This window comes from Anser brachyrhynchus (genome assembly GCF_964034855.1).
Source record: "Anser brachyrhynchus genome assembly, chromosome: Z".
Classification (NCBI taxonomy): domain Eukaryota; kingdom Metazoa; phylum Chordata; class Aves; order Anseriformes; family Anatidae; genus Anser; species Anser brachyrhynchus.
This window is the reverse complement of record NC_137697.1, coordinates 35,729,845-35,751,849: the sequence shown is the minus strand read 5'-3', so window position 1 is coordinate 35,751,849 and position 22,005 is coordinate 35,729,845. Positions and strand designations below refer to the sequence as shown.

The 22,005-nt window shown below is 38.5% G+C and overlaps 1 protein-coding gene across 9 annotated transcripts in view; it reads right to left on the bottom strand.

The window, feature by feature from the left end:
• Positions 1-2,054: 2,054 nt before the first annotated feature.
• Positions 2,055-22,005, bottom strand: part of TLE1 (TLE family member 1, transcriptional corepressor) — a 76,280-nt gene continuing 56,329 nt past the window's right edge. For 6 of the 9 annotated variants that reach the window (XM_080573483.1, XM_080573484.1, XM_080573486.1 and 3 more), the window contains 8 exons: positions 21,222-21,412; positions 19,706-19,782; positions 8,313-8,562; positions 6,449-6,714; positions 4,304-4,451; positions 3,778-3,928; positions 3,352-3,428; positions 2,055-3,190 (listed from right to left, as the gene is read on the bottom strand). In XM_080573483.1, the coding sequence (XP_080429609.1) occupies positions 3,083-3,190; positions 3,352-3,428; positions 3,778-3,928; positions 4,304-4,451; positions 6,449-6,714; positions 8,313-8,562; positions 19,706-19,782; positions 21,222-21,412 (1,268 nt within the window). In that variant the 3' untranslated portion in view covers positions 2,055-3,082. The remainder of the gene's footprint in view (positions 3,191-3,351; positions 3,429-3,777; positions 3,929-4,303; positions 4,452-6,448; positions 6,715-8,312; positions 8,563-19,705; positions 19,783-21,221; positions 21,413-22,005) is intronic. The other 3 variants (XM_080573485.1, XM_080573488.1, XM_080573491.1) reach the window with 1 other exon arrangement.

Here is a 22,005-nt window from a genome sequence, read left to right as displayed (position 1 = left end):
CTGGTTTGGTCTGTTTCTTCATTCAAGATGCAGTTATCTCCAACCACTACTTTATACAGTGCTAAAGGAATTTACACAAGTTTCAAGCTCTACAAGTTTTAAATCTTGTAGGTAATAGTTAAGAGACATGCCAAGATTTCATCAAATCCATCGTTTCATTAAAAAATGTGTCTGCTGGTGGAATATATTTGACTGTGACAAATGAAAAAAAAAACTTTTGTAAAATATAAGGAGAAACATGAAACGAGAAATTGAGAGGACTACTGTACATTGAGTCCTCGTGCTTTCAGATCCAAGGCTTACAAGTAGATCTGACTGGGAGGAAAAAAAAATCATTACAATTGAAAAAACATCATGTATAAATATACCTAAATTAATGCACATGCATAAATAATATCCCATTCCATAGCAGCTCTCACTATGACTGACAAAGAAAAGATATGTCATGATTTTCCTGATGGTATCATTTTGAACCTCTAGATTGCCAACAATGTGGTCAGTCTTACTAACAAGTACTATGGTGCAACTTATAGCAGAACCATGACATACATATGTTTATTTTCAAAAGTTATGTAAATATTTGCATTGTTGGATTCTCCACTATCAGCTTTTAAGAAAGGCAAAAGAATACTTGTGAATTAAAAGCCAAGGTGACTGTATATTTCTTTGGAAGAAATCCAAATGTTCCCAAGTGGAGCAAATTGTTGTCTTGGCCTTTGCCAGTGCTCCTACTAAGCAGACAGAGTCAGATGTCTGGAATAACTTCTATATGAAAGCAGGGTCAGCCTAAAAATTAAGTAACCTAGTACAAACTTAAAAAAAAAAACCTCTCATTTTAAAATGGCATAACACTTCACAGTATTTGAGTGTAGCAAATATAATTTTTTTTGAAAAGCCTGAAGATTCTGCTTTTGCATCACTATGTGTGAAAGGAACATGACCACCACCTAAAGCTGGTCTGTTATTTTCATACAGATACATATTCACAACACAGCTATAGACAAATATATAGATACATATGGATAGAACACTAATTTTAAATGTCTAGGAAACTACATTATCCTGAATGATTAACATTTCACATTCCAAACGCAAATTCTATGTTTTAATGCTATTACAATTCTAGATGCTATGAAACGGTTCAGTAGAATGGTCATGTAAATTCAAAAGAAAACTGTCTCTTCAGACTGGAAATCAAAGAGAAGGTTTGACCCCCAGATGGGAAATTCCATATCCAGTCAATGCCTCTGTCAGTCAAACTTCATTTTTCCTGGTTATGAGTCTTTGATAAAGCATGGATATAAGTTACTGTCAAATGACAGCGAAATGAAAAAGTAGCTTTTCAAAGATGAGTCTTAACTTCTGGGCCAGTTTGTGTAAACTGAATATTTTGTTCAAAGATATCCTTCTGTTCATCTGTGATCTCCCTTAGCAACACAAGTTCTAATAAAATTATAGAACATAGGAAATATATGGCCCTCACTGGCACAATAGCTAGGTTTGTCCAGCACACTGGTAGAACTCACTAATTTGAAAAAAACAAAAACCAAAAAAATCCCCATAGCTAGAATAAAATGTACACATTCTCTCCTCACCCATTTCTCTTCAGTACATCGAGAAAACTTGAAGATGTATAAAACTTTGGTAACTGGCTGCTCAGCATAGCTCTTCAGAGATGTCACACTGATGCAACAGTTGAGGGACTCAAAGACTGCTCAGTATGGATACATAGAACCTATAGGCCTGTCTAATATGAGACACTAGAAAATTAATTCTAATTAATTTATACAGTGTATTAGTTAATAAGCAAAAAAATTCCTTTATCAATACTCTCACAAGAAATTAAGAAGCAAGTTTAACTTAATTTAGGTTAATTCACTTCACTTGCAGTCCCTGCAAGTATTTAACATCATTTAAGTAAATCCCCTGTAAAACTCACACTTTGGTAATTTAATTAAATTTACCTGAGTATCTATGTATAGACAAGCCATTAAAAAGGAAACGGTTATTAGCTACCACTTTTCCTCTGTAAAATATGAAGGACACAACTTATCTAGCTTTGTTTAATCATAGACATCCTCAGTCAAAAGAATAAAGCCTCTGATGTACTTAGTTGAAACATAGTCCTTCATGAACTCTGTTCAGCTGTGGGAGAGAGGAGAGGGACATCATCTCCTCTTCTAGAGAGACAACCAAAATAATTATGATCAGGCACATATTAATGTATCTGCCACAGAACATATACATGGGACATCAGAATAAACTTAAAATAAACTGCACAACTTTATGAAATGTTCAATTTTTGTATTTACACTACAATTAGTACAAAATTGCCTTTTAGTTTTTCTGCAGCACAAGACAGTATCTACTGGATTGATATCCTAATATGTCAAACAATTACTTTGAAGTATGATAAAGAAATCTACGAAGAGTTATAAAGAATAAGACAGTTTTCAAACTATACATAGTGTTTGCTTTCTCTTCTAAAAAGGTACTTATATCCCCAAAAGTTTTTTTTTAAATAAGCAGGGGGTGGAGGGAGGGGGGGGGGGAGAAGAGTGGTTGTTTGTACTAAAGCTTTTACTGTAATAAACTAAATATATTTACAATTTATACAAATGTTTGACCTTCAACAAAAATACAAAAACGTATCACAAGATGCAGAACCAGGAAACAAGTTCATCTGAGACACTGCTGCTCTACACAGGACAGAATGCAAGTTGAATTGCAAGGAACAGAAAAGGTTATCCCCATATTCAGGCAATGAGAACAATTTGCATGAGGTCAAAAAAAAAAAAAAAAAAGGCTTCAACATTCTTCAGCAGACTTGGCTTTAAAAACTACGTCAAAAAACTAGGCTACATCTGTCCATCTTGCCTCTGTGTTCTGTTTGGTCCACGTAGCCAATATTTAGTTGCTGGATGTTGCCTTCTACTTTGAAAAATCGGAGTAGTTTCATGATAAGGTCTGGAACCTCAATACTCTCGTTCCTTTTTAAAAGGCAAAACCTTTCTACTTCTATAATTAAGAACAATTTTGGCCCAGTTCAACTTTTTTAAAAATTATATCCCCAGCATATTTTTCAGTAGATAACTTCATAGACTGTAGCTTTTTTGTCTCCAGAGCCAGTGACTATGTACTTATCATCCACAGAGATGTCACAGCTAAGCACTGATGAAGATTCTTTGGACTAGAAGAAAAATAGAAATATATTACTTCATTAAAAAAAAAGTCTATTACCCTCATCTCAGCATCCCATTTTGGTTAGATCACATAGGTAAAGAGATATGAATCCACTCTCGGGACTTAGGATTTTCTAGTTTTTTTCTTTAAAACCATCATCATGCTTACCTGGAAGATACTGGCTCCATATGGAGTTCTCCATGCATTAAGAAGGTTATCTTTCCCAGTACTCACAAACCATTTACCTAGAATATGAAACAGAAGAACTATGAAAACATATGAAACAGTCATCTGACAGATTTTGGGTCAAATTGAAATCCGTTGGCTAATTACCATTACACAAAGCCCCATACTAAGTAGAAACAATGTTTTACAAACAACTCAACTCTTACACCAGCCTTTAAATAAATAAATAAATAAATGGTTGTTCATAGCTGAATACATTTGTATTCATAAAACAGAGATATTTACTCAAATTAAGAAACAGATATTAAATAAATTTTGATTATCAAAAAAGTTATGATTGTGCAATAAAGTATGAAATAAGTGTGAAATAAAGTCCTGACCCCCAGTTCAATCTTCAGGGCAACTTACCACAGTAAGCAAATTTGAGTGACAATACACAACTTTCATGAAGGTGCAGTTGATATTTGTCTGGTTTATTTACATGTAGCACTTCCACATTGCTGCTCTCCATTCCCACGGCTAGCCATTCACCAGTAGGACAATAACCAAGGGAAAATATCTGAAAATTCAGCAACATTCACACTTTTTATTTTTTTTCATACAGTGATTAAATGAATTGAGAGAGCTAGAAAGACAAGGGCCAAATAGAATTGACATAGTTCAATACTGAAAAAGCTTGTCAAAATTCAAGTGACTAAATTACCCATTCTTACCTCTAAACTTAGAAAAAAAAATATGGAAAGAGAGTGGTGTCAGTCTATCACTTTGTTCCAGAGCAGCTTAACATATGAAAGCTCCAAAATATTGTGTTATGAACAGCCAAAGCAAACAAAACAATCTGACTAAAATTTGCCAGTTGCATTGGGTTCATTTCTCAGCTTTCACCCTAAACATTCCCCTGTTCCCCACCCAAGTTGTAGGAAAATCTAGTTACCTGTGACGTGAAGTCATGCTGTTGTAGCTGTCTCCCCTCTCTCAAGTCCCATGATCTGACAGTGTTATCCAAACCCCCTGTCCAGAGCTTGGTACCATCATTAGAAATGTCAATACAGCTGGCTCCATCTGTGTGGCCCTGGAATTGCCTGATAAAACAAACCAGATTGAATAATGATTTCCTGCCAGAGCTCAAGGTAAACACTGTTGTGGTGTTAGTTTTGGACTCTGTATGTGTGTGTCATCTCTTCTCTGTCTGCTGATGGGCAAAAATCAGCCCCTCCCTCTGACTTGGCATGAAACACAATGGTATTACAAAAATATTTTCCAGGTGCTAGAGAAATAGATTGCATCATAAGTAGTTGAACAAACTCATTATTTTCTATCAGGTTTTGAAAAGTGTGTTGTTGTTTTTTTTTTAGTTATTTTAAAAGAAAAGCTTGTGAGTACATTAAAACACAGTAACTACAGAACTACAGTTAGAAGTACTAAACGACAACTCAGATTAAAGCAAAACAAGTGCTGAGAGAATAAAATTCCAGTTTCAGAAATCAGCTACTGTATTTTTCTTTGGCTGTAAGTCAACATGATAAATAATGAGCAGAGATATTAATAGGAAACGATCCAGATAAAGATCCAGTAAGTCAAGCAAAAGCATCGTCAAGTCAGCAAAGTTACATTCTCTGGCAAGAGATCAGGAGATCACAAAATAAGTAGACAGTATATTTTGTTTTAAAATATTCTCATTAGGAATTCCCAGCTTTCAACAACCAAAAGGTCATATGAAGTTTTCCTTAATCCTTTGGCAGAAGCCTTTTGCATTTTTCATCAGCAATTAGCTTTAGGAAAGTCCTTTGCATCGATGTCAAAGGTGGAGGGAGAAGGGAAGAAGACAACTAGCTTGGGAATGAAGGGTATGATTCACTAAGCACTACCACAGAAAGGTCACAAGGCACATTTTGTTTTGTAGAACTGGTCTGAAAATTCCACGTGTTATCAATTAGGAAGATCAGCAAGCAAGTAGTGGGAACACTTACACACAGCAAACACTCATAAGAATAAAAGTAACTTGTACCATTCATTCAAAACAGTCATAGATGGAGAAAGAGTTCACCCTTACAGAGACTAAGCATGCATAGGGCAAACTAAAGGCTTTATATAACTAAAGTATTTTCTGACCTAGAAATTTAACAGAAAGTCAGATTTGCACACACATTAATATGAATATCTGCACATAAATTAAAGTTAACTACTGAGATACAGAAAATCTAATTAAATCACAGAAAACAGCATCTTCTTCAGTGAATGTATTCAAATCCTCTAAGATACCATGGTCTTTCCCAATTTAGGCTCTTCATTCTTATAATACTGTAAACTGTCACAACTTTGGTAAGCCTAGACCAATTTTCTAGTAAAACCACACAACATGTTACGAAGAGCCATTACACACACGGTCCTATCATTTTTTCTGTGCCATAGCACTCATGTTGAATATTAACCTGCCAGACACTTTAATCTAAAGTTTAAAAATATATATTTCAGAAGCAACTTTTATAGCAACGCATTTATTGTGCTCTCTGCAAGTTTTAGAGATCAAATTCCTACTCCAAAAATCAATTATCTTTCTCTTATGAATAACCAAACATCAGTTCTCTACACTTTCATAAAGAACTGGGGTGATTTAGCTTTTCAACTACTTTTGAAAGGTTAATTTTATTACATATCATCACTAAATATGAATTGAAAATTCATTTTATTACTTAGTAAATGCTCAGTACAATGGAAAAGAACAAACCTCAAAGAGTTCACTATAAGGCAAGTTCAGTCCAAATCAAACACAAACTAGTAGAAATGCTGCTTGTAGAAACCTGAAGACAAATCTCAACTAAACAAAACCAACAAGAACTTTTATATCAACTTCAATAGGTTATGTAACAGCCCTTTAGGTCCTCAAAAACCATCTTCCAGGACTAGGCTGAAGCTACCAGAACTAGTTTCTGTCCAACATGAGCACAAACTTCATTCTTTACAAGAGAAATACTATCTGTTTTGCTGTCATGAACCATTATTCAGGGAGATAAATATTTATGTAGCTGTTCAAAGACTAACTTTAATAAAAGCTGTCTGTAAACAAGTAATGACTCACCTGACCAATGTCTGATTGTGCAGATCCCACACTGCAATGTTCCCATCACTGCAGCACGAAAAGCACACCTTGGAATCAGGGCTGATAGCCAGAGCATAGCAGGCAGGGGCTGAGGATGTCAGCTCTGCTTTTATACGAGGAGTTGGTGCTGCCAGGTCCCATATGGATAATGTGCTGGCTTCCCCGCCAACTATTAGGGTGCATCCATCAGGCAGCAATTTACAAGAGCGGATGTAGTTATCTCTGTTCTGTACAACACAAATCATCTTGGTTGTGTTAATACATGCATGCCAATAATGGCCACTAATATGATTCTGACTGCATCCAAGTTTTAAAGAGTAGGCGATTTTTTTCAGTACCAAAGTACAAAAAAGGAACCAGCAGACCCTAAAAGGTCTCAAATGTCTACATCTCATTACTAACCAGAGACTGCAGCTCCAGAAATTAAACTGCAGATTCCTATTGCTAGAGTCTAATCTGTTTTGAACCTGATGAAGTCCTTCATCTTATTACAAAGAGACAAAGCCAAATTAAGCTTGCATTTGAGAAAGTGCACTACACCAGTTAAGACTACCAGCACCACAGGAATATTTAGAAAAAATCAAATGACCTCTCATTTGTAACCACTTAGGAAAATACAGTTCGCGTCTCATGCCTTTCAGATTTTGCAGTTTTCTTTTAATCAATATTTTGCATTCACCATTTTAAAGTTAAGATGTTAAGTCAGAATATTCCCATTCTGGTCCTGAATTTATGCTGTTTCTCTGTTGTTTCTCTGACTCCTTAAGCTTATTTGATGTTTTTTTTCCTGTAGCTGCTGTCCAACATGGTAACAGTTCTTTAGGAAATCGAGGTATAAGATCAGTAACTCAAAACAAATAAGAAGTAGTGCAGGTAGAAATCAAAGACATTTCTATAACTAGGGGTTTGTTGTTTTTGTTGTTTCTTTTAAGTCACAGGGAAGGAAAAGTTAAGTAGTACAGTGGAAATGCTGGCTTAGCCAGCTATACAGTTCCATAACTAACATGAAGGCAGCTAAGACTGAGCAGAGACAAACCTGCCATGAAACAGAATGCATACACAACCATATGTATACCACTAGACAAATGACATGGGAGTAGAAGTAAATAAAAGGCAAGGACTTAACAAAAATAAAGCAAAACAAAACCAACATTTACTTGGATCAACTCTTAAACTAGAATTGTCTTCATTTGGAATATATATTATTGTGCTTTATGACATTAAGTCTGCTTCTAGTTTATACACTGCTTCTAGTATAAGCATCTTACTGAGCAATGAGGTTTTCGATTTAGCTTTTCGGCTATATTACCTTATTCAATCCATTTTTTATCTGGGAGATGTGAAAACAAACCAGAAGAATGTGTAAGGTGCTGAACACTAACAAAAGTGTAAGAACACAAAGTGACCTTTGTACCTTGTCACATTATTTTATTATATGGTTGCTACCCTCTTACGAAAAAGGGGTCATGACTCCTGGCACAAGTAAAACACCCTACAGCCCTGTCTAAGCCAGGCTACCTTTGTTTTAACCCCATGCAGTGCAAAAATCACCAGCATGACTTGGGTGGGGGGAATAATCAGGTACACTCTCTACTTAGAAGTCCTATCTAAAATATTATTTGACCCTTAGTGATGATATTTATCCATAAACAAACCAGTCCTCTTCTCTGTAACACCACCTGTTCAGTGTTTAAAAAAAATAAGACAGCTAAATGTATAAAGCAGGAAACAGAACTGCCTGCTATTTCCTTGTAATATGAACAAAATCCAGACAAGGACAGCTATTTCCTTATTGAGTCTCCGAGGAGAAGTTACCCTTCTGCCTAAGTTCCTGTTCACTTACCAGGCAGTCCAGCTGAGAAACAGGGCTCTTGTTCCCAGGCTGGCTGATGTCCCAGACTTTAACGCAGCCCTTGCCACCCGTGTACACGTGTCTTGTGGGGTTGCTGATGGTAACTGCACACACAACTTCCCCGTGATTCAGAGTGTTGATCTGGCGGGCATGGCGAGGGATTCCTGGACCGATGAGAGCATCAGGAGGAAAAGGAACAGGCTGCATCTGACCATCTGCAGTAACGTGAAAGGAGTAGGCTCTTTTTTGGGGAAAGGAAAGAAAGGAGAAGAAAAAATACATCAGCCAGCTACAGCACTGAAATGCAAGAAAAAGACAGTATTTTGTGATTTATTTCTTTGTCAATTTTTACTCGTGAAAATCAAAGCTACAGTGACAAATAATACAAGGCACATAAACCTCAGAGGGAGAAAAGGAGTCACAGCAGACATTTTCAGCTCATTTTACCTCAAGTATTTGGGAAGGGGAGAAGCACATTAAATCCTACTATTAACTCTACTGATCATGGCCATGGATATCACTCTGTCACCTAGACCATCAAAAGATCTTTCAAGCTGCTGGTTTCTAGCCAGTGGTTCTGAGCTGCAGCACCAGAAGTCCTGCAGCAGCAATCCCTGACCAGTCACTGCTCTTCCAGACATCTTCCACAAGAGGCTTCCACCTGTTGTCATGACATTGCACAAGCAAAAGTTAAACTTGTCCTATGCCTGTTCCTGCACTTCAATATCAGCACTAGTTGTGTGCATATGTCTCTCTTTCTAGCTGGGAACTAGTGTTTTAAATAGGAAATAGAAACTGCATGTACACAGCTTTCATCAGAAAGCTGATACCATTTCCTCATAATTATCATAGAATTGTTTGGGTTGGAAGGGACCTTAAAGATCAGCCAGTTCCAACCCCCTGCCATGGGCGGGGACGCCTCCCACCAGACCAGGTTGCTCAAAGCCCCATTCAACCTGGCCTGAAACACTTCCAGGGATGGGGCATCCACAGATTCTCTGGACAACCTGTTCCAGTGCCTCACCAACCTCGTAGTAAAGAATTTCTTCCGTATATCTAATTTAAATCTCCCCTCTTTTAGTTTAAATTTACATTTTCTTGAGTAAGTAATTTGGAAAAGCTGAAAGGCTCAGTTTCTCTGGTAGTTTTGGCACTTATGTGATGTCTATTTCTGTTCAGTGCATGATTTCAAGTATATGAAAACTGAAGGTTGAGGTAGTGAATCCCAGCAATGGGACTACTCCTTGGGGAAAGTACACAAAATTATTTCTTTGTTTTCACCATGATGTTTAAAGTCGTCTCTACTCAAGGACCAGGGCGTAAGTAGCTGCTAACAAAGGCTTCAGGTTCAGGGTGGTATTTTTTATTTGTTTTTAAAAATAATGAAAATACTACTGCACTTTTTATTATACTGGCGAGCTCTTTTTTTTTGCTCTTCTAAGTGCATCAATAACTCACATTTTAGATGCTGCTGTTAGATTCTCAGCATTCTTCAAGAGGCCAAAGTGGATAAAAAGGGTGAGACAGGAGTATCCTTTCTAATAATAAGCTACCTCTTCCTCAGTGATATCTTTATTTTTCTAATATATTGTTGTGTTCAGAACTGCTTTCTTTTCCAAATGTACCTTCTTCCCAGAAATCTTCAGTTACTGTAGTTCAAGTTAAAGCATTGCATCAATCTCCAATGGAACCAACAGTAGGTAATTTAATTTAATTTTCTGTTCTGAGCTAGTATTTTCAAAAGTATTTTATTGTGTGTTTCCCAGTATTACACAGTCTGAAAGAGGAACAAGTAAGGTGCCTGGATCCATAATAGACATCACAATATACGTGGGCTTGTTTCCTAAAGCAACTGAATATGCCCAAGAGCTGAGAAGATATTTCTTTAAAAAGGAGCCAGAGGAAAACAAAGAGGTTTTACTCTTTTGTTGTTTCCTACAGAAGGTAACATTACAAACCGTCACACAATGCAATACCACAATCTTCACAGAAGGGAAGGGTAAAAGGCAGTTGACTGCTATAAACCAAAGAAGTGAATAGTGTCTATGCATGCAATTCCTGTATCTCATTTATGTTTCATGGTTGGACAAGTGAATTGAAGACATGCTCAGAACACACCTACATGTATGAACACGAAAGACGACAAAAGCAATAGGAAATGCAAGATAAGAAAGGAAGTGCAAAGGTCACTCCCTTATGACAATACAAGATGCAAAGTGTATCAGATACATCTCTTCCGATGGTATCTTTTTTTTTTTTTTTTTTGCATAAGGAATTGCAGTAATAAAAAGGCTTAAGTAGAAATCCATATCATTTCTCAACTGCTGTCCCAAAGCAGTTATTCACCAAACAGATGAGACAAAGAATGGGAGAGAAAGAATTGTGGCAACAGGACTGCTCAAGGCTGAATGACTGCTCAGATTCAGGTACAGAATCCAAATAGGAGTCATAGTACTTATGAGGCTAAAAGGTTGGACCTCATCCTGGGCTACAGATTGAAGTCAGTTGCAGAATATTTGTTAGCAAGAAGAGTACACAGAACTGTACAACTTTGAAGGGGCCTGCCCTTGTTTTTATCCTGGACAGAAGAAAAGCAATTAAGCAAGTGTTAAGCAATTTTTCCCATTACGTTTAAGATGGATAATACACTTGTACACTTGTTTTTCCACCGTTACTACATAAATATTCTGTTCAATTCATAGTACTTAAATAACCAGTGTTTTCCAATGCTTCTGTGCATATACACAACTTTTGCAGTTCTTGCTGAGATGGGGTGGGAGGAAGACAATAGGAACATTTTTCAAGTGCTTCATGTACTATAACATTAAGATGATTCTTCTACTCTGAAATGCCAGTGATTTATCCCAATGTATTTTTAATTGAGTATAATCTTACTAGCATGCCCACCTCTAAATTCTGGTTATATATCATATTAGTAGTTTAATTTTTATTATCATGATTGGGCTTTTGCTTACAAGACTGTTCAGCACTCAGGGTGACTACATCTCAGAGCCTATCAAACAGGACAGTTATAGATTCTCATAAGCCAAGGCAGCTTTTGCTACAGTGCAAGTTATCAGCAATCCACTGTATAAAGAAATGACTGCACATTGCCAAATGCCTCTGCCCCTGCCAAGACAAGCATGCAAAAAAGTAAATGTTCCTGTTTGCTTGAAGGTATGTGGTATGTCAGGCTAACATCAACACTGTCAGCACATTTATGTAGTCTGGTAACCTCTACCTACTAGGTACTATGGTATAACTTTTAATTACACATACCTTCCCTCTTTTTTCTTTTTTTCCAAACAAACCTGCATCATTTGCAAGATTGACACTCCCTAGATGAAGAAAGCTTATTTCAGAAGAAAACAGTACCAGTGCTAGTAATGAAAATGACTACCTGCTGCTCAAGCACTGTTGTCCTAAGCTACCTTAACACTGGTTACCTGGTTACAGAAACATAGAACGGTTGAGGTTGGAAGGGGACCTCTGGAGGTCATCTGGTCCAACCACCCTCCTGAATCAGGGATAGCTAGAGCTGGTTGCCCAGGAGCATGTCCAGATAGCTTATGAAGATCTCCAAGGAGGGAGACTCCACGACCTCTCAAGGCGTCCTGTACCAGTGTTCCATCACCCACACAAGTGCTTCCTGATGTGCAGACACAACCTCTTGTGTTCCAGTTTGTGCCTATTGACCATTGTCCTGGCACTAGGCACAAATGAAAACAGCTTGGCTCCATCCTCTTTGCATTCTTCCTTCAGTTTTTTATACATATAAGACCTGCCCTGAGCCTCCTCTTCTCCAGGCTGAACAATCCCAGCTCTCTCAGATTCTCCTCACAGGAGAGGTGCTCCAGACCACAGGATCATCTTGGTGGCCCTCTGTTGGATTCTTTCCAGTATGTCCAGGTCTTTCTTGTACTGAGGGCCCCAGAACTGTACACAGTACTCCAGGTGCAGCCTCACCAATGCTGAGTAGTGGGGAAGGATCACCTCTCTTGACATACTGGCAATACGTTGGCTAATGAAGCCAAGAACAGCGTCAGCACAAGGGCACATCGCTGGCTCATGTTCAGCTTGGTATCTCCCAGGACTCTCAGGTCCTCTTTTGCAAAGCTGCTTTCCAGACGGGTCCTGTATTTCCAGCATGTCACCATGTTGGAGTGCCTACCCTACTAATTCTGAGCAGGACTGTACTTCCAGTGCTATACCTATAACATAGCTGTAATTACATGTTTAAGAATTGACACAATTTTAATGCTCTAGATGTATTCACAGGCCTCAATCCTTGAAAGTGAGGAGCATTTTGGTGTTCCAACCTTAAAAGAATCAATACGGTATTGACAGGGGAGCAAAGTCCCTTGCACTGTAAGCAAAGAGCACCTTCAAGACCATCTGATGAAAATGAACAGGTACAACTCTGGATGGAGAGGGCTTGATGACCACTATCCCAGGGTTCTGAGAGAACTGGATGATGTAGTTGCCAAGTCTCTCTCCATCATATTTGAAAGGTCACAGCAGTCAGGTGAAGCCTCCAATGACTGGAAAAAGGGAAACATCACTCCCACTTTTAAAAAGGGTAGAAAAGGAAGACCCAGGGAACTACAGAATGGCAAGCCTCACCTCTGTGCCTGGGAAATCATGGAACAGATTCTCCTGGAAGCACATGCAGGACAAGGAAGAGAACCGAGGCAGCCAGCATGGCTTTAAAGGCAAATTGTGCCTGACCAAGCTAGTGGCCTTCTATGATGGAGTGACTCTATCAGCTGACACAGGAAAACTGACCGATATCATCTACCTGGACTTCTGTAAGGCCTTTGACAAAATCCAGCATGACATCCTGACCTCTATTGGAGAGAGATGGATTTGAAAGCTGCACTGTTTGGTGGATGAGGAATTGGCTGGAAGGCCACAGACAGAGTTGCAGTCAAAAGCTCTATGTCCACCTAGAGGCTGATGATGAGTGGTTTCCCTCAGGGGTCCACCTTGGAACAAGTGCTGTTGAATGTATTTATCAATGATAAACTGAGTCCCTCCTCAGCACACTCATAGACAACACCAAGCTGAGTGGTGCAGTCAATGCAACAGAAGGAAGGGACACCACTCAAAAGGACCTGGACAAGCTTGAGAAGTGGCCCCATGTGAACTTCACGAGTGTCAACAAGTCCAAGAGCAAGGTGATGCACCTGGGTTGGGGCAATCCCAGACATGAGTACAGAATGGGAGAGTAACTCATTGTGAGCAGCCCTGCAGAAGACTGGGGGGCTGTGGTGGATGAAAAGCTTGCCATCAGCCAGCAGTGCGTGGTTGCAGCCCAGAAGACCAACTGCATCCTGGGCTGCATCAAGTGATTGTTCCCCCCTCTGCTCTGCCCTCATGAGGGCCCACTTGGAGAAATGCATCCAATTCTGGGGTCCCCAGCACAAGAAGGATGTGGGTCAGTTAAAACAGGTCCAAAGGAGAGACACAAAGTTCATCAGAGGACTGGAGCACCTCTCCTATGAAGAAAGGCCGACAGAGCTGCGAATGGTCACTCTGGAGAAGATAAGGCACCAGGAGACGTCACTGCCACCTTTCAGTACATAAAAGGGGATTATAAAAAGATAGAGTGAGTTTTCATATGGTCAGATAGTGATAGGATAAGGAGGAATGGTTTAAACTAAAAGAGGGCAGATTTAGATTAGATGTTAGGAAGAAATTCTTTACTTAGAGGGTGAAGCACTGCACCAGGTTGCCCAGAATAGTTGCAGATGCCCCATCCCTGAAGTCGCTCAAGGCCAGGCTGGATGGGGCCCTGGGATACCTCATCTAGTGGGTGGCTATGGCAGGGGAGTTGGAACTAGATGATCTTTAAGATCCCTACTGACCCAAGCCATTCAACGATTCATGACATTAAGTTCTTCAGTTCTTTAAAGCTCAACTTGAAGATATTTCTTGAAAGGCACCCCTTGCCCCTCATGTGTTTCTCCTCACCAAGTTGCTATTCACATCTGAACCCTTATGTTGGGCTAACAATCACAGAGAAAAAGGGAGAGTTCTTATTCAATGCAAATGCAATTAAACAGCAAGTCCTGGCCTGTATCAAAAGAAGTATGGCCACAGGTCAAGTGAGGTGATTCTCTCCATCTAGTCCACTCTTGCAAGAGCTCACCTGGAGTACTATGTTCAGCTCTGGGGCTCCCAGCATGAGAAAGACACAAACCTGTAAGAGCGGCTCCAGAGGAAGGCCATGAAGATGACCAGAGGACTGGAGCACCCCTCCTATGAAGAAAGGATTTATAGGAGAAAACTGGAGTTGTTCAGCCTGGAGAACAGAAGTCTCTGGGGGAAACCTTATTGGGGGAGACCTTATAGCAGCCTTCCAACATTTAAAGGGGGACACTAGGGAAAAACGAGGAGGGCCTCTTTATGTGTAGTGACAGAACAAGGGATAACAAACTGAAAATGTGTTGGTTTAGATTAGGTATCTGGAAAAAAATCATTACTATGTGGGTGGTGAGGCATTGGAACAGGTTGCCCAGAGAAGCTGTGGATGCCCCATCCCTGGAAGTGTTTCAGGCCAGGTTGGATGGGGCTTTGAGCAACCTGGTTTAGTGTGAGGTGTCCCTGGCCCATGGCAGGAGGATTGGAACTGAATGGTCCCTTCCAATCCAAATTATTCAACGATTATATGATTCTAAACTAAGAACATATCAATTGATATCTGTATTTACACTTATATTTTACTAAGTATTCTATTGAAATAGCACAGTAGAAGAACTGTACTGGTGTGAAGAACAAAAAGTAAAGTTTAGCACAGAAAATGACAGTTACAAGACTATCTTCTCACACGTTGATGGGAGTAAAGAAAAGGTTTTCTCTTCTTCAAGAACAGGCTTCCACATTAATTCACTGCTCAAGAACATAGCAAATCAACTAAACTACCAACCTGCTAGCTACTCTAAGTATTCAGAACGATATAATGAGTGCACTTCCTGCCTTAAAGTAACATGCTAAAAAAAAGGAAAAAAACAGCTTCCACTTCATCCCTCCAATTCAAATGGAATTCCTTAGCTAGCACAGAAATACCTCAGCTGAAGAACATAAAAGCAGACTGTTTCTTCTGTTGATAAGTGCATTTTACTTTCAGCTCTACTTTGTGCTCCAGTTTATTTTTAGTTGTCATTATCACAAAAAAACATTGAATATCTATGTGTGGTGTTTCAATATATGGAGCAAAATGTCAAGAATTAGGAATAAAGATATTTTATAGAAATAACAAATCTTTTTAACTTCATACATGTTATCAAATTGTTCTATCCATAGATACAATTGGGAAAACAACAATCCATTATTCTGTAATACAGTAAAATTAGCATTCCTTTAAAATATTTCTCTTTGTACATTCACTGAACAAATATAAAGATTGTTTGAACGGAAAACTTTCTTGTTTTTTTTTAAGCAGTTCCAGAACAGTATACTATTCCCCTCTGAAAACACAGAAAACTCTGCTCATAACTAGAACTTGCAAGAGTTAAATATTCACCAAATGAAATTCCCCTGTCCTACTAAAAGAAAACATTTTCATCTCTTTCTGGTGTCTAACACCTCCCAGTGCAAATGAAGCTACAAAAAAAAAATAATTGAGAAATACACTTGACCTCACCACCACCATTACTTCACAGTTTTAGACATCAGGTGAGCAATACTATGGACATATGTCTCATCAAAGAACTTGAAAATCTGTGTTCAGTACACCATCCAACTATTAGAAGGTGTGGTTCGCGTTATGGAGAAATCCACAAGAATGCTAAAAGCTGAATAATTACTTTGCTAGAAAGGCTATGTGAAACAGAAAATGTTTACAGCCACACACCAAGAACTTACAGCACAGGGCATAATTAAATGAACCAAAAAAAAAAAAAGAATGTCCATGTCCAAAACAGGATTGATATTCCCCATCATCACCCAAGACAATTACTGATTAGGTAATGGTTCAAGGCAACTTGGAAGGGGTGTTGGGGCTAGGGGCAAGAGCAGCTGCTAAGAAAAGAATAATTTACTGGCAGGAAGCCACTTTGAAACCAAGGATATTAAACCACATTTTTTTGCACATTTGTCTACACATATAGACATCAAGTCTTTGTCCTTAAAATTAATTACTGAACGGCTGAAGAGAGAAAACAAGTAATGTGACACCACATGTATGTGCTGAGGAATATCATATTAATATGAAGAACCTGAAAAGCCTCAAAGGAAATGCTCAAAGAAAAATAATAATAAACAAAAAATAGTTTGCTATCAAATGCAAAGCCTAGCTCATTTATATAGATAAGAAATTAGTGAAGACAATTCAGCTTTCTGGACTGCTACCTCCATTGTCAAAATACATCTATAACCACTGATAACAGGGTTAAACTGTAGCGAGCAAAATTGTCGGATTCATATTCAGGAAGATACAAATTTGATAGTAAAGACTTACATTTAGTCCAGTTACAAAATAAGCAACAGACAAGCTTTCCAAATAGCATTCCCTTGACAAGAGTAGATAAATGAGTACAAGTGGGTTCTTAGGAGGCTATTAATGTTTCTAACAAGCTAGACCATTAACAGATCTTGGAATACACAAGGGTTAAAGAAAATTGGGTGCTATCAGACATGTCATTCCTTTGGGAAGAAGGTGATGTTTCTCCTGGGAGCACTGCTGGGTAAAAAAACAGTCCTGTTGATAAAAACCTGCAGCAGTGAACATACACATATAGCTGGAGATTCTATAGAGTTCAACCTGAAAGTGTTCTTTACCACTTACTAGAACTCCACACCTCATAAAACAATTTAAACATGGTACCTTAGTTGGACTCTTGGATAAAGCAGATTTTGAAAATAAACCAAGAGTATTCCACTAGTTTACATAAATATGTAACATGTACTCTGTATGGATAATATAGGAGACTTGACTAATGCAGACAAAAGCTACATAAAGATGCTGCACATAGTGCGCTACATCTAGGTATATGTAGCCAAACAAGACTAAGACAAGGTGATTCTAAAGTTATCAATGGAAAGATGACAGTTCAGTTTCTGGAATTTTAGGTTTGACACATATAATAAAAACAAGCAAAGAAGATCCTATAGTGGAAATCATTGACAGTCCAAATAATATGACCATGAAAAACAGTACAGAACACATCAAGTCAAGAGGAGATTACGGACTATGTATCAAAGTAGTGATCTATGAAGCAGTATGAATAAAGAGCTGAAAAGACTAAGTAAAATTTGAATTAAAAAAATTAAGAGACCCCATAATTTAGCTATGAAATACTATGATAGAAATTATAACATTATACAAGTACTGGTTTTGTGCCTTGAGCAATGCAACAGCTAGGATTCAGCCACAGACCAGTTCTCACTGAACAAAAATAGGTTTTCATCATGTATATTGCTAAACATTACTAATGGAATAAATCATCGAAAGCTTGTGAATACACTTGATTAAAAGTAAAAATTTACAATCACCACACTGTGTGATCTCCAAAAATATTTTATTTCAGGATACCAAATTCTAATGAAGTCAGCAAGAATGAGTTTGACCCTTAACAAGAGAATATTTTAAGAACAAAGCACGTTCTTTAACTGTGCTAAATTTAAATACACCACCATCTGATACATAACACCAACTCAGACTCCTCGCTTCAGTAGTCTTGTCAACATACCACCAACTTTTCTACAAGTAAATCCAAGATTTAACAGGTTTCTCACACTGCCAACAAATAGTTCGGTCTGTTCTAAGAAACATGGTGGATAAGAAAGAAAACACATCGAGGATGGCTTTTATAATATAAGAAGCCTGTTGCTTTCCTACTGCTACGGAAAAAGAGTAGAAAACTTTTTTCCCCCATAAATTGGTGAACGCTTTTAAGGATGATTGCATGACTGACATTACAACTTATCAATGGATATTAATAGGAGTTCAAAACAAAGATAAACAGAAATACATCTGTGTATACAACTTTCAGCGCTGCATATTTTATAACTTAAGACAGTGAGTAATAGTTTCTGATTTGTTCCTGAAATTGCAAAAAGGAAGAATTAAGTCATGCAGTTCACAAAAGCCTTGTGATAGACTGGTACAGAAGACAGTACGTACCAGGTATGCCCAAGCATTGGCAGTGCAAACCGTTAGGCTGGTTTCAAAACGATGTACCTAGATAGACAGGAACTACACTAACTGCAACTTTCTGTTGAGAGACGAGACAGGACTTAATGCCAAGAGTGAAGGGGGGCCAAAGACTACCTTTAACAGTGTCAAAAAAGTGTTTTAATTCCCTCTGCTCCATTCATGGGTTGTGAAGCACTGGAACAAGTGGTCTATGGAAGTGGTAGAGTCATCACCCTTGGAGGTATTCAAAAGATGCGCAGATGTGGTGCCTGGGGACGTGGTTTAGTGGTAGATTTGGCAGTGCTAAGTTAATGGTTGGACTTTGTGGTATCTATAATTCTCTCCAAGAAAACACATTAACTTCCAAACTATGCATGTTTGGATCTGTGTAGACTGCTTTTGCACAAATATTTATAAAATACACTGTTTTTTTTAATCATACATGCTCATGACAACTGCACATGGTTAAGTTCAGTCTCGACATTTTACCAGAGACAAATTACTGGGAAAAAAATAAAAATAAAAAAGCATCAATATGATGTTTTGGTGAATTTATTCACCAGGTCACCACAGCAGCAGTATTTCATTTAAGAACACCTCTACCAGTAATTAAAATTCTTCAACAGTAAGTTGTGAAAGTTATCCTACATCTGTACACCACCAGCTGTAAAACTGGTTCCTCATTCATTTTTTCTTCAGCTGCATACTTAGACAAATGTTTTTTGTTTTTTAAAGCTCCAGTATACAAGGTATGTAACAGTTGCTAAAATAACTGCTTCAGATACCCACTGCAATCAAAGTTTCAGACTCTCGTGCTTGTTAAAACAGGTGCTAGACAAGGACACTGAGTTTGCACTACAGTTTTATGCTCAGTATAGTATGAAGTCGAGTATCAGTCTGTTCTTCTTGCACATTTTACGACTATCTACCGGTTTGTAGTTCCCTTAACTTCCCTTAGAAAAGAGGAAATAATAAAAAAACAAACAAACAACAACAAAACCAACAAAACACAAGATGCACCTTCAACAGATTTTCCTTGGAAATAAGTATGTGCACATCTGTTTTGGGACATGACAACTACCATCTTAGAACTTTTATGTTGTACCTATTTGCCAGGAGAAGTTTGGAACAATCTCTTGGGAACAACCAGATACTACCCACTTTGGAATTCCTGTTCACGGACACAATATAGCTGTATTCTCTCTAGATGTTACAGATGTTACCAAAGTGTTAAAAGGTTACTTACGGTTTTCCTCCAGGAATGCCTGCTAGATTTGGAGGGATTCCAGGTACTCTCATGTGAGGAGGAGGATCAAACCCAACCTGACAATGAAAAATGAATTAATCTCGCACTTGCAATTTCTCATTCAGCAAGCATTTCTTCCCTCCCTAGATATCATGCGTTTAACCAAAGTACAGCTTTTACCCTACCAAAATTAGGTAAGTGGGAGGGATGGGCAAAACAAGTTTTCCCTCCAACATGCTTCTGCTAGAAGTACTCACATTCAAAGAGAAAACCCATAACGTGTATCACGCATTCACAATACTGAGCATAACACAGATCTGCATGCCAGTGTGGCACTCGCCCTGGAGCTGGGCTCGCCAGTGCTCTGGCATGTAGCCACACCAGTGCTCTGTATCTCGGCGGCAGTGAGTGCTGGCCCATGCAGGTGCAGTGTGGTGTGCTCGGAAGCAGCTTCAGGCCCCTGCTAGGATCTTGGCACAGAGCTCTGTGCTGTGCAGGCATGTCAGCTAGGAGATGTCTCGCAGAACTACACTGCTGGGTGTGCACAAATTTGTCTATGGCTTAAATATGCTACACAGGCTCTCTTTACGAAGTGCGATTCCACTACACTTTTAAATCCAGAATAAACACGTACACCAAATAAATCAAACAGGAATTCTGGACCAAACACATTTTTCCTTCTGAACACTATACCTGAAATACAATTCTTACTGCTTCAAGGAGTACAAATGCTATTTAGGATTCCCACATTTATGAATAAACCCTGGTTTTTCCAGTTCAAGAAAGTAGCCACATCTACAATAACAAGAAATGAAAAGCTTAAGTCCAATCTTGCAAACTCACAAGTAGGTAAGCCTGTGTATATATAGAATTACCATCAAGCTCATTTCTGCAGAATCAGGCTCCCAGGTTGATCAATAGCAGCAATGATACTCTGATCAATAGCAGCAATGACTGCCATTCTCCATGTACTTAAGCAGGGTTAGGTTCCGTTACGGTTACACCCACAACAGCAACTACTCTTAACACACCTTATCACAGAGTTTTAAGACATGAACTGACCAAGTCCTCATGCTTACTTAACACAAAAAATAAAACGACAGAAGTAGATAAACAACTTCTACATGCTTTGAAATTAATTTGGTGTGTCTGTACAGATCACAAATCTTATTCAGCAAAAGAGAAGGAGATGCTCACAGGACCATTGAAAGGATTTGTACCTACAAAAACTTTTTTTAAAAAAAGAAAGTATAAACAATTTGGTATTTATTAATCAACCAAAGCACTGACGAGGATGAAGAAAAAAGGTAACATACATCAATGCACTGAGATTATTTGTTTTCAAGGTGCAAATTTGTTTCTTCAGCCATGCAGCAAAGCGAAACACACAGTGAAGCAGTCAAGCCTCTGGCACTGTTATAACTTGGGAATTCGACTGAGCGCTAAATGAAGCATGCAGCTCTCCTCAGCGAACTGCAACTCATACGACTAAGATTGCATGCAACGTATGGCCTACCATAGGAGATCTTCCATAGGCAACCACAGCAGCTGCAGCAGCAGCAGCACTCATCTGGGGTGACATGTTGTGCAGACTGGCGTAGGCTGCCCCTGGACTGGTTAGCTCTCCATTCATGCCAGCATGAGGCACCATTCCAAATGGAGCAGGGTATGGCCCTGGTACTGCCAAAGGTGTCCGCAAACCTGCGGCTACAGAATAATGAAAGCAAATAGTTTTATTTGTATTTCCTTGCACTTAGGGAAGAAAATGACTTTTTTTTTTTCCCGTTACAACACTTAACCTTCCCCTCATACACACAGCCAAGAAACATTCCCATAATTTATCTACACTACTACCTCCTCCTTTCACTCAGTGTAAATAAGATCTACTGAGGTATGAACCTGCTGATTACTTCTAACAACCTCTTCCAGCATTGCCCATTTTCATTTCTGTAATATTTCCCTGTTTACATTGATCTCTTCTTTGCCAAATTAAGCACTAAAGCTGACAGACATGGTTTACACAGCTCATGTCTGAAGCAACTGTGCTGTACCAGCCCGAAAAGCAAAAGTAAACTTCCCCCTGTATTTGTCAAGATTTACACTGCAGCAAACATTAGTAGATTCAGACAAAGAGCTGGAGAAGAGATTGCATTCAGAGTTAAGTGCCAGAAACTTCTCAGAAGTCTTTCACTGCATACAGTCTCTGGATTATTTCCAAAAAGATAAAGAAAAAAAGTAAACAAAGAAGAATAAAAGATGGAAAGATATTCAAACTCTTGATAATCCAAACATCTGCATCT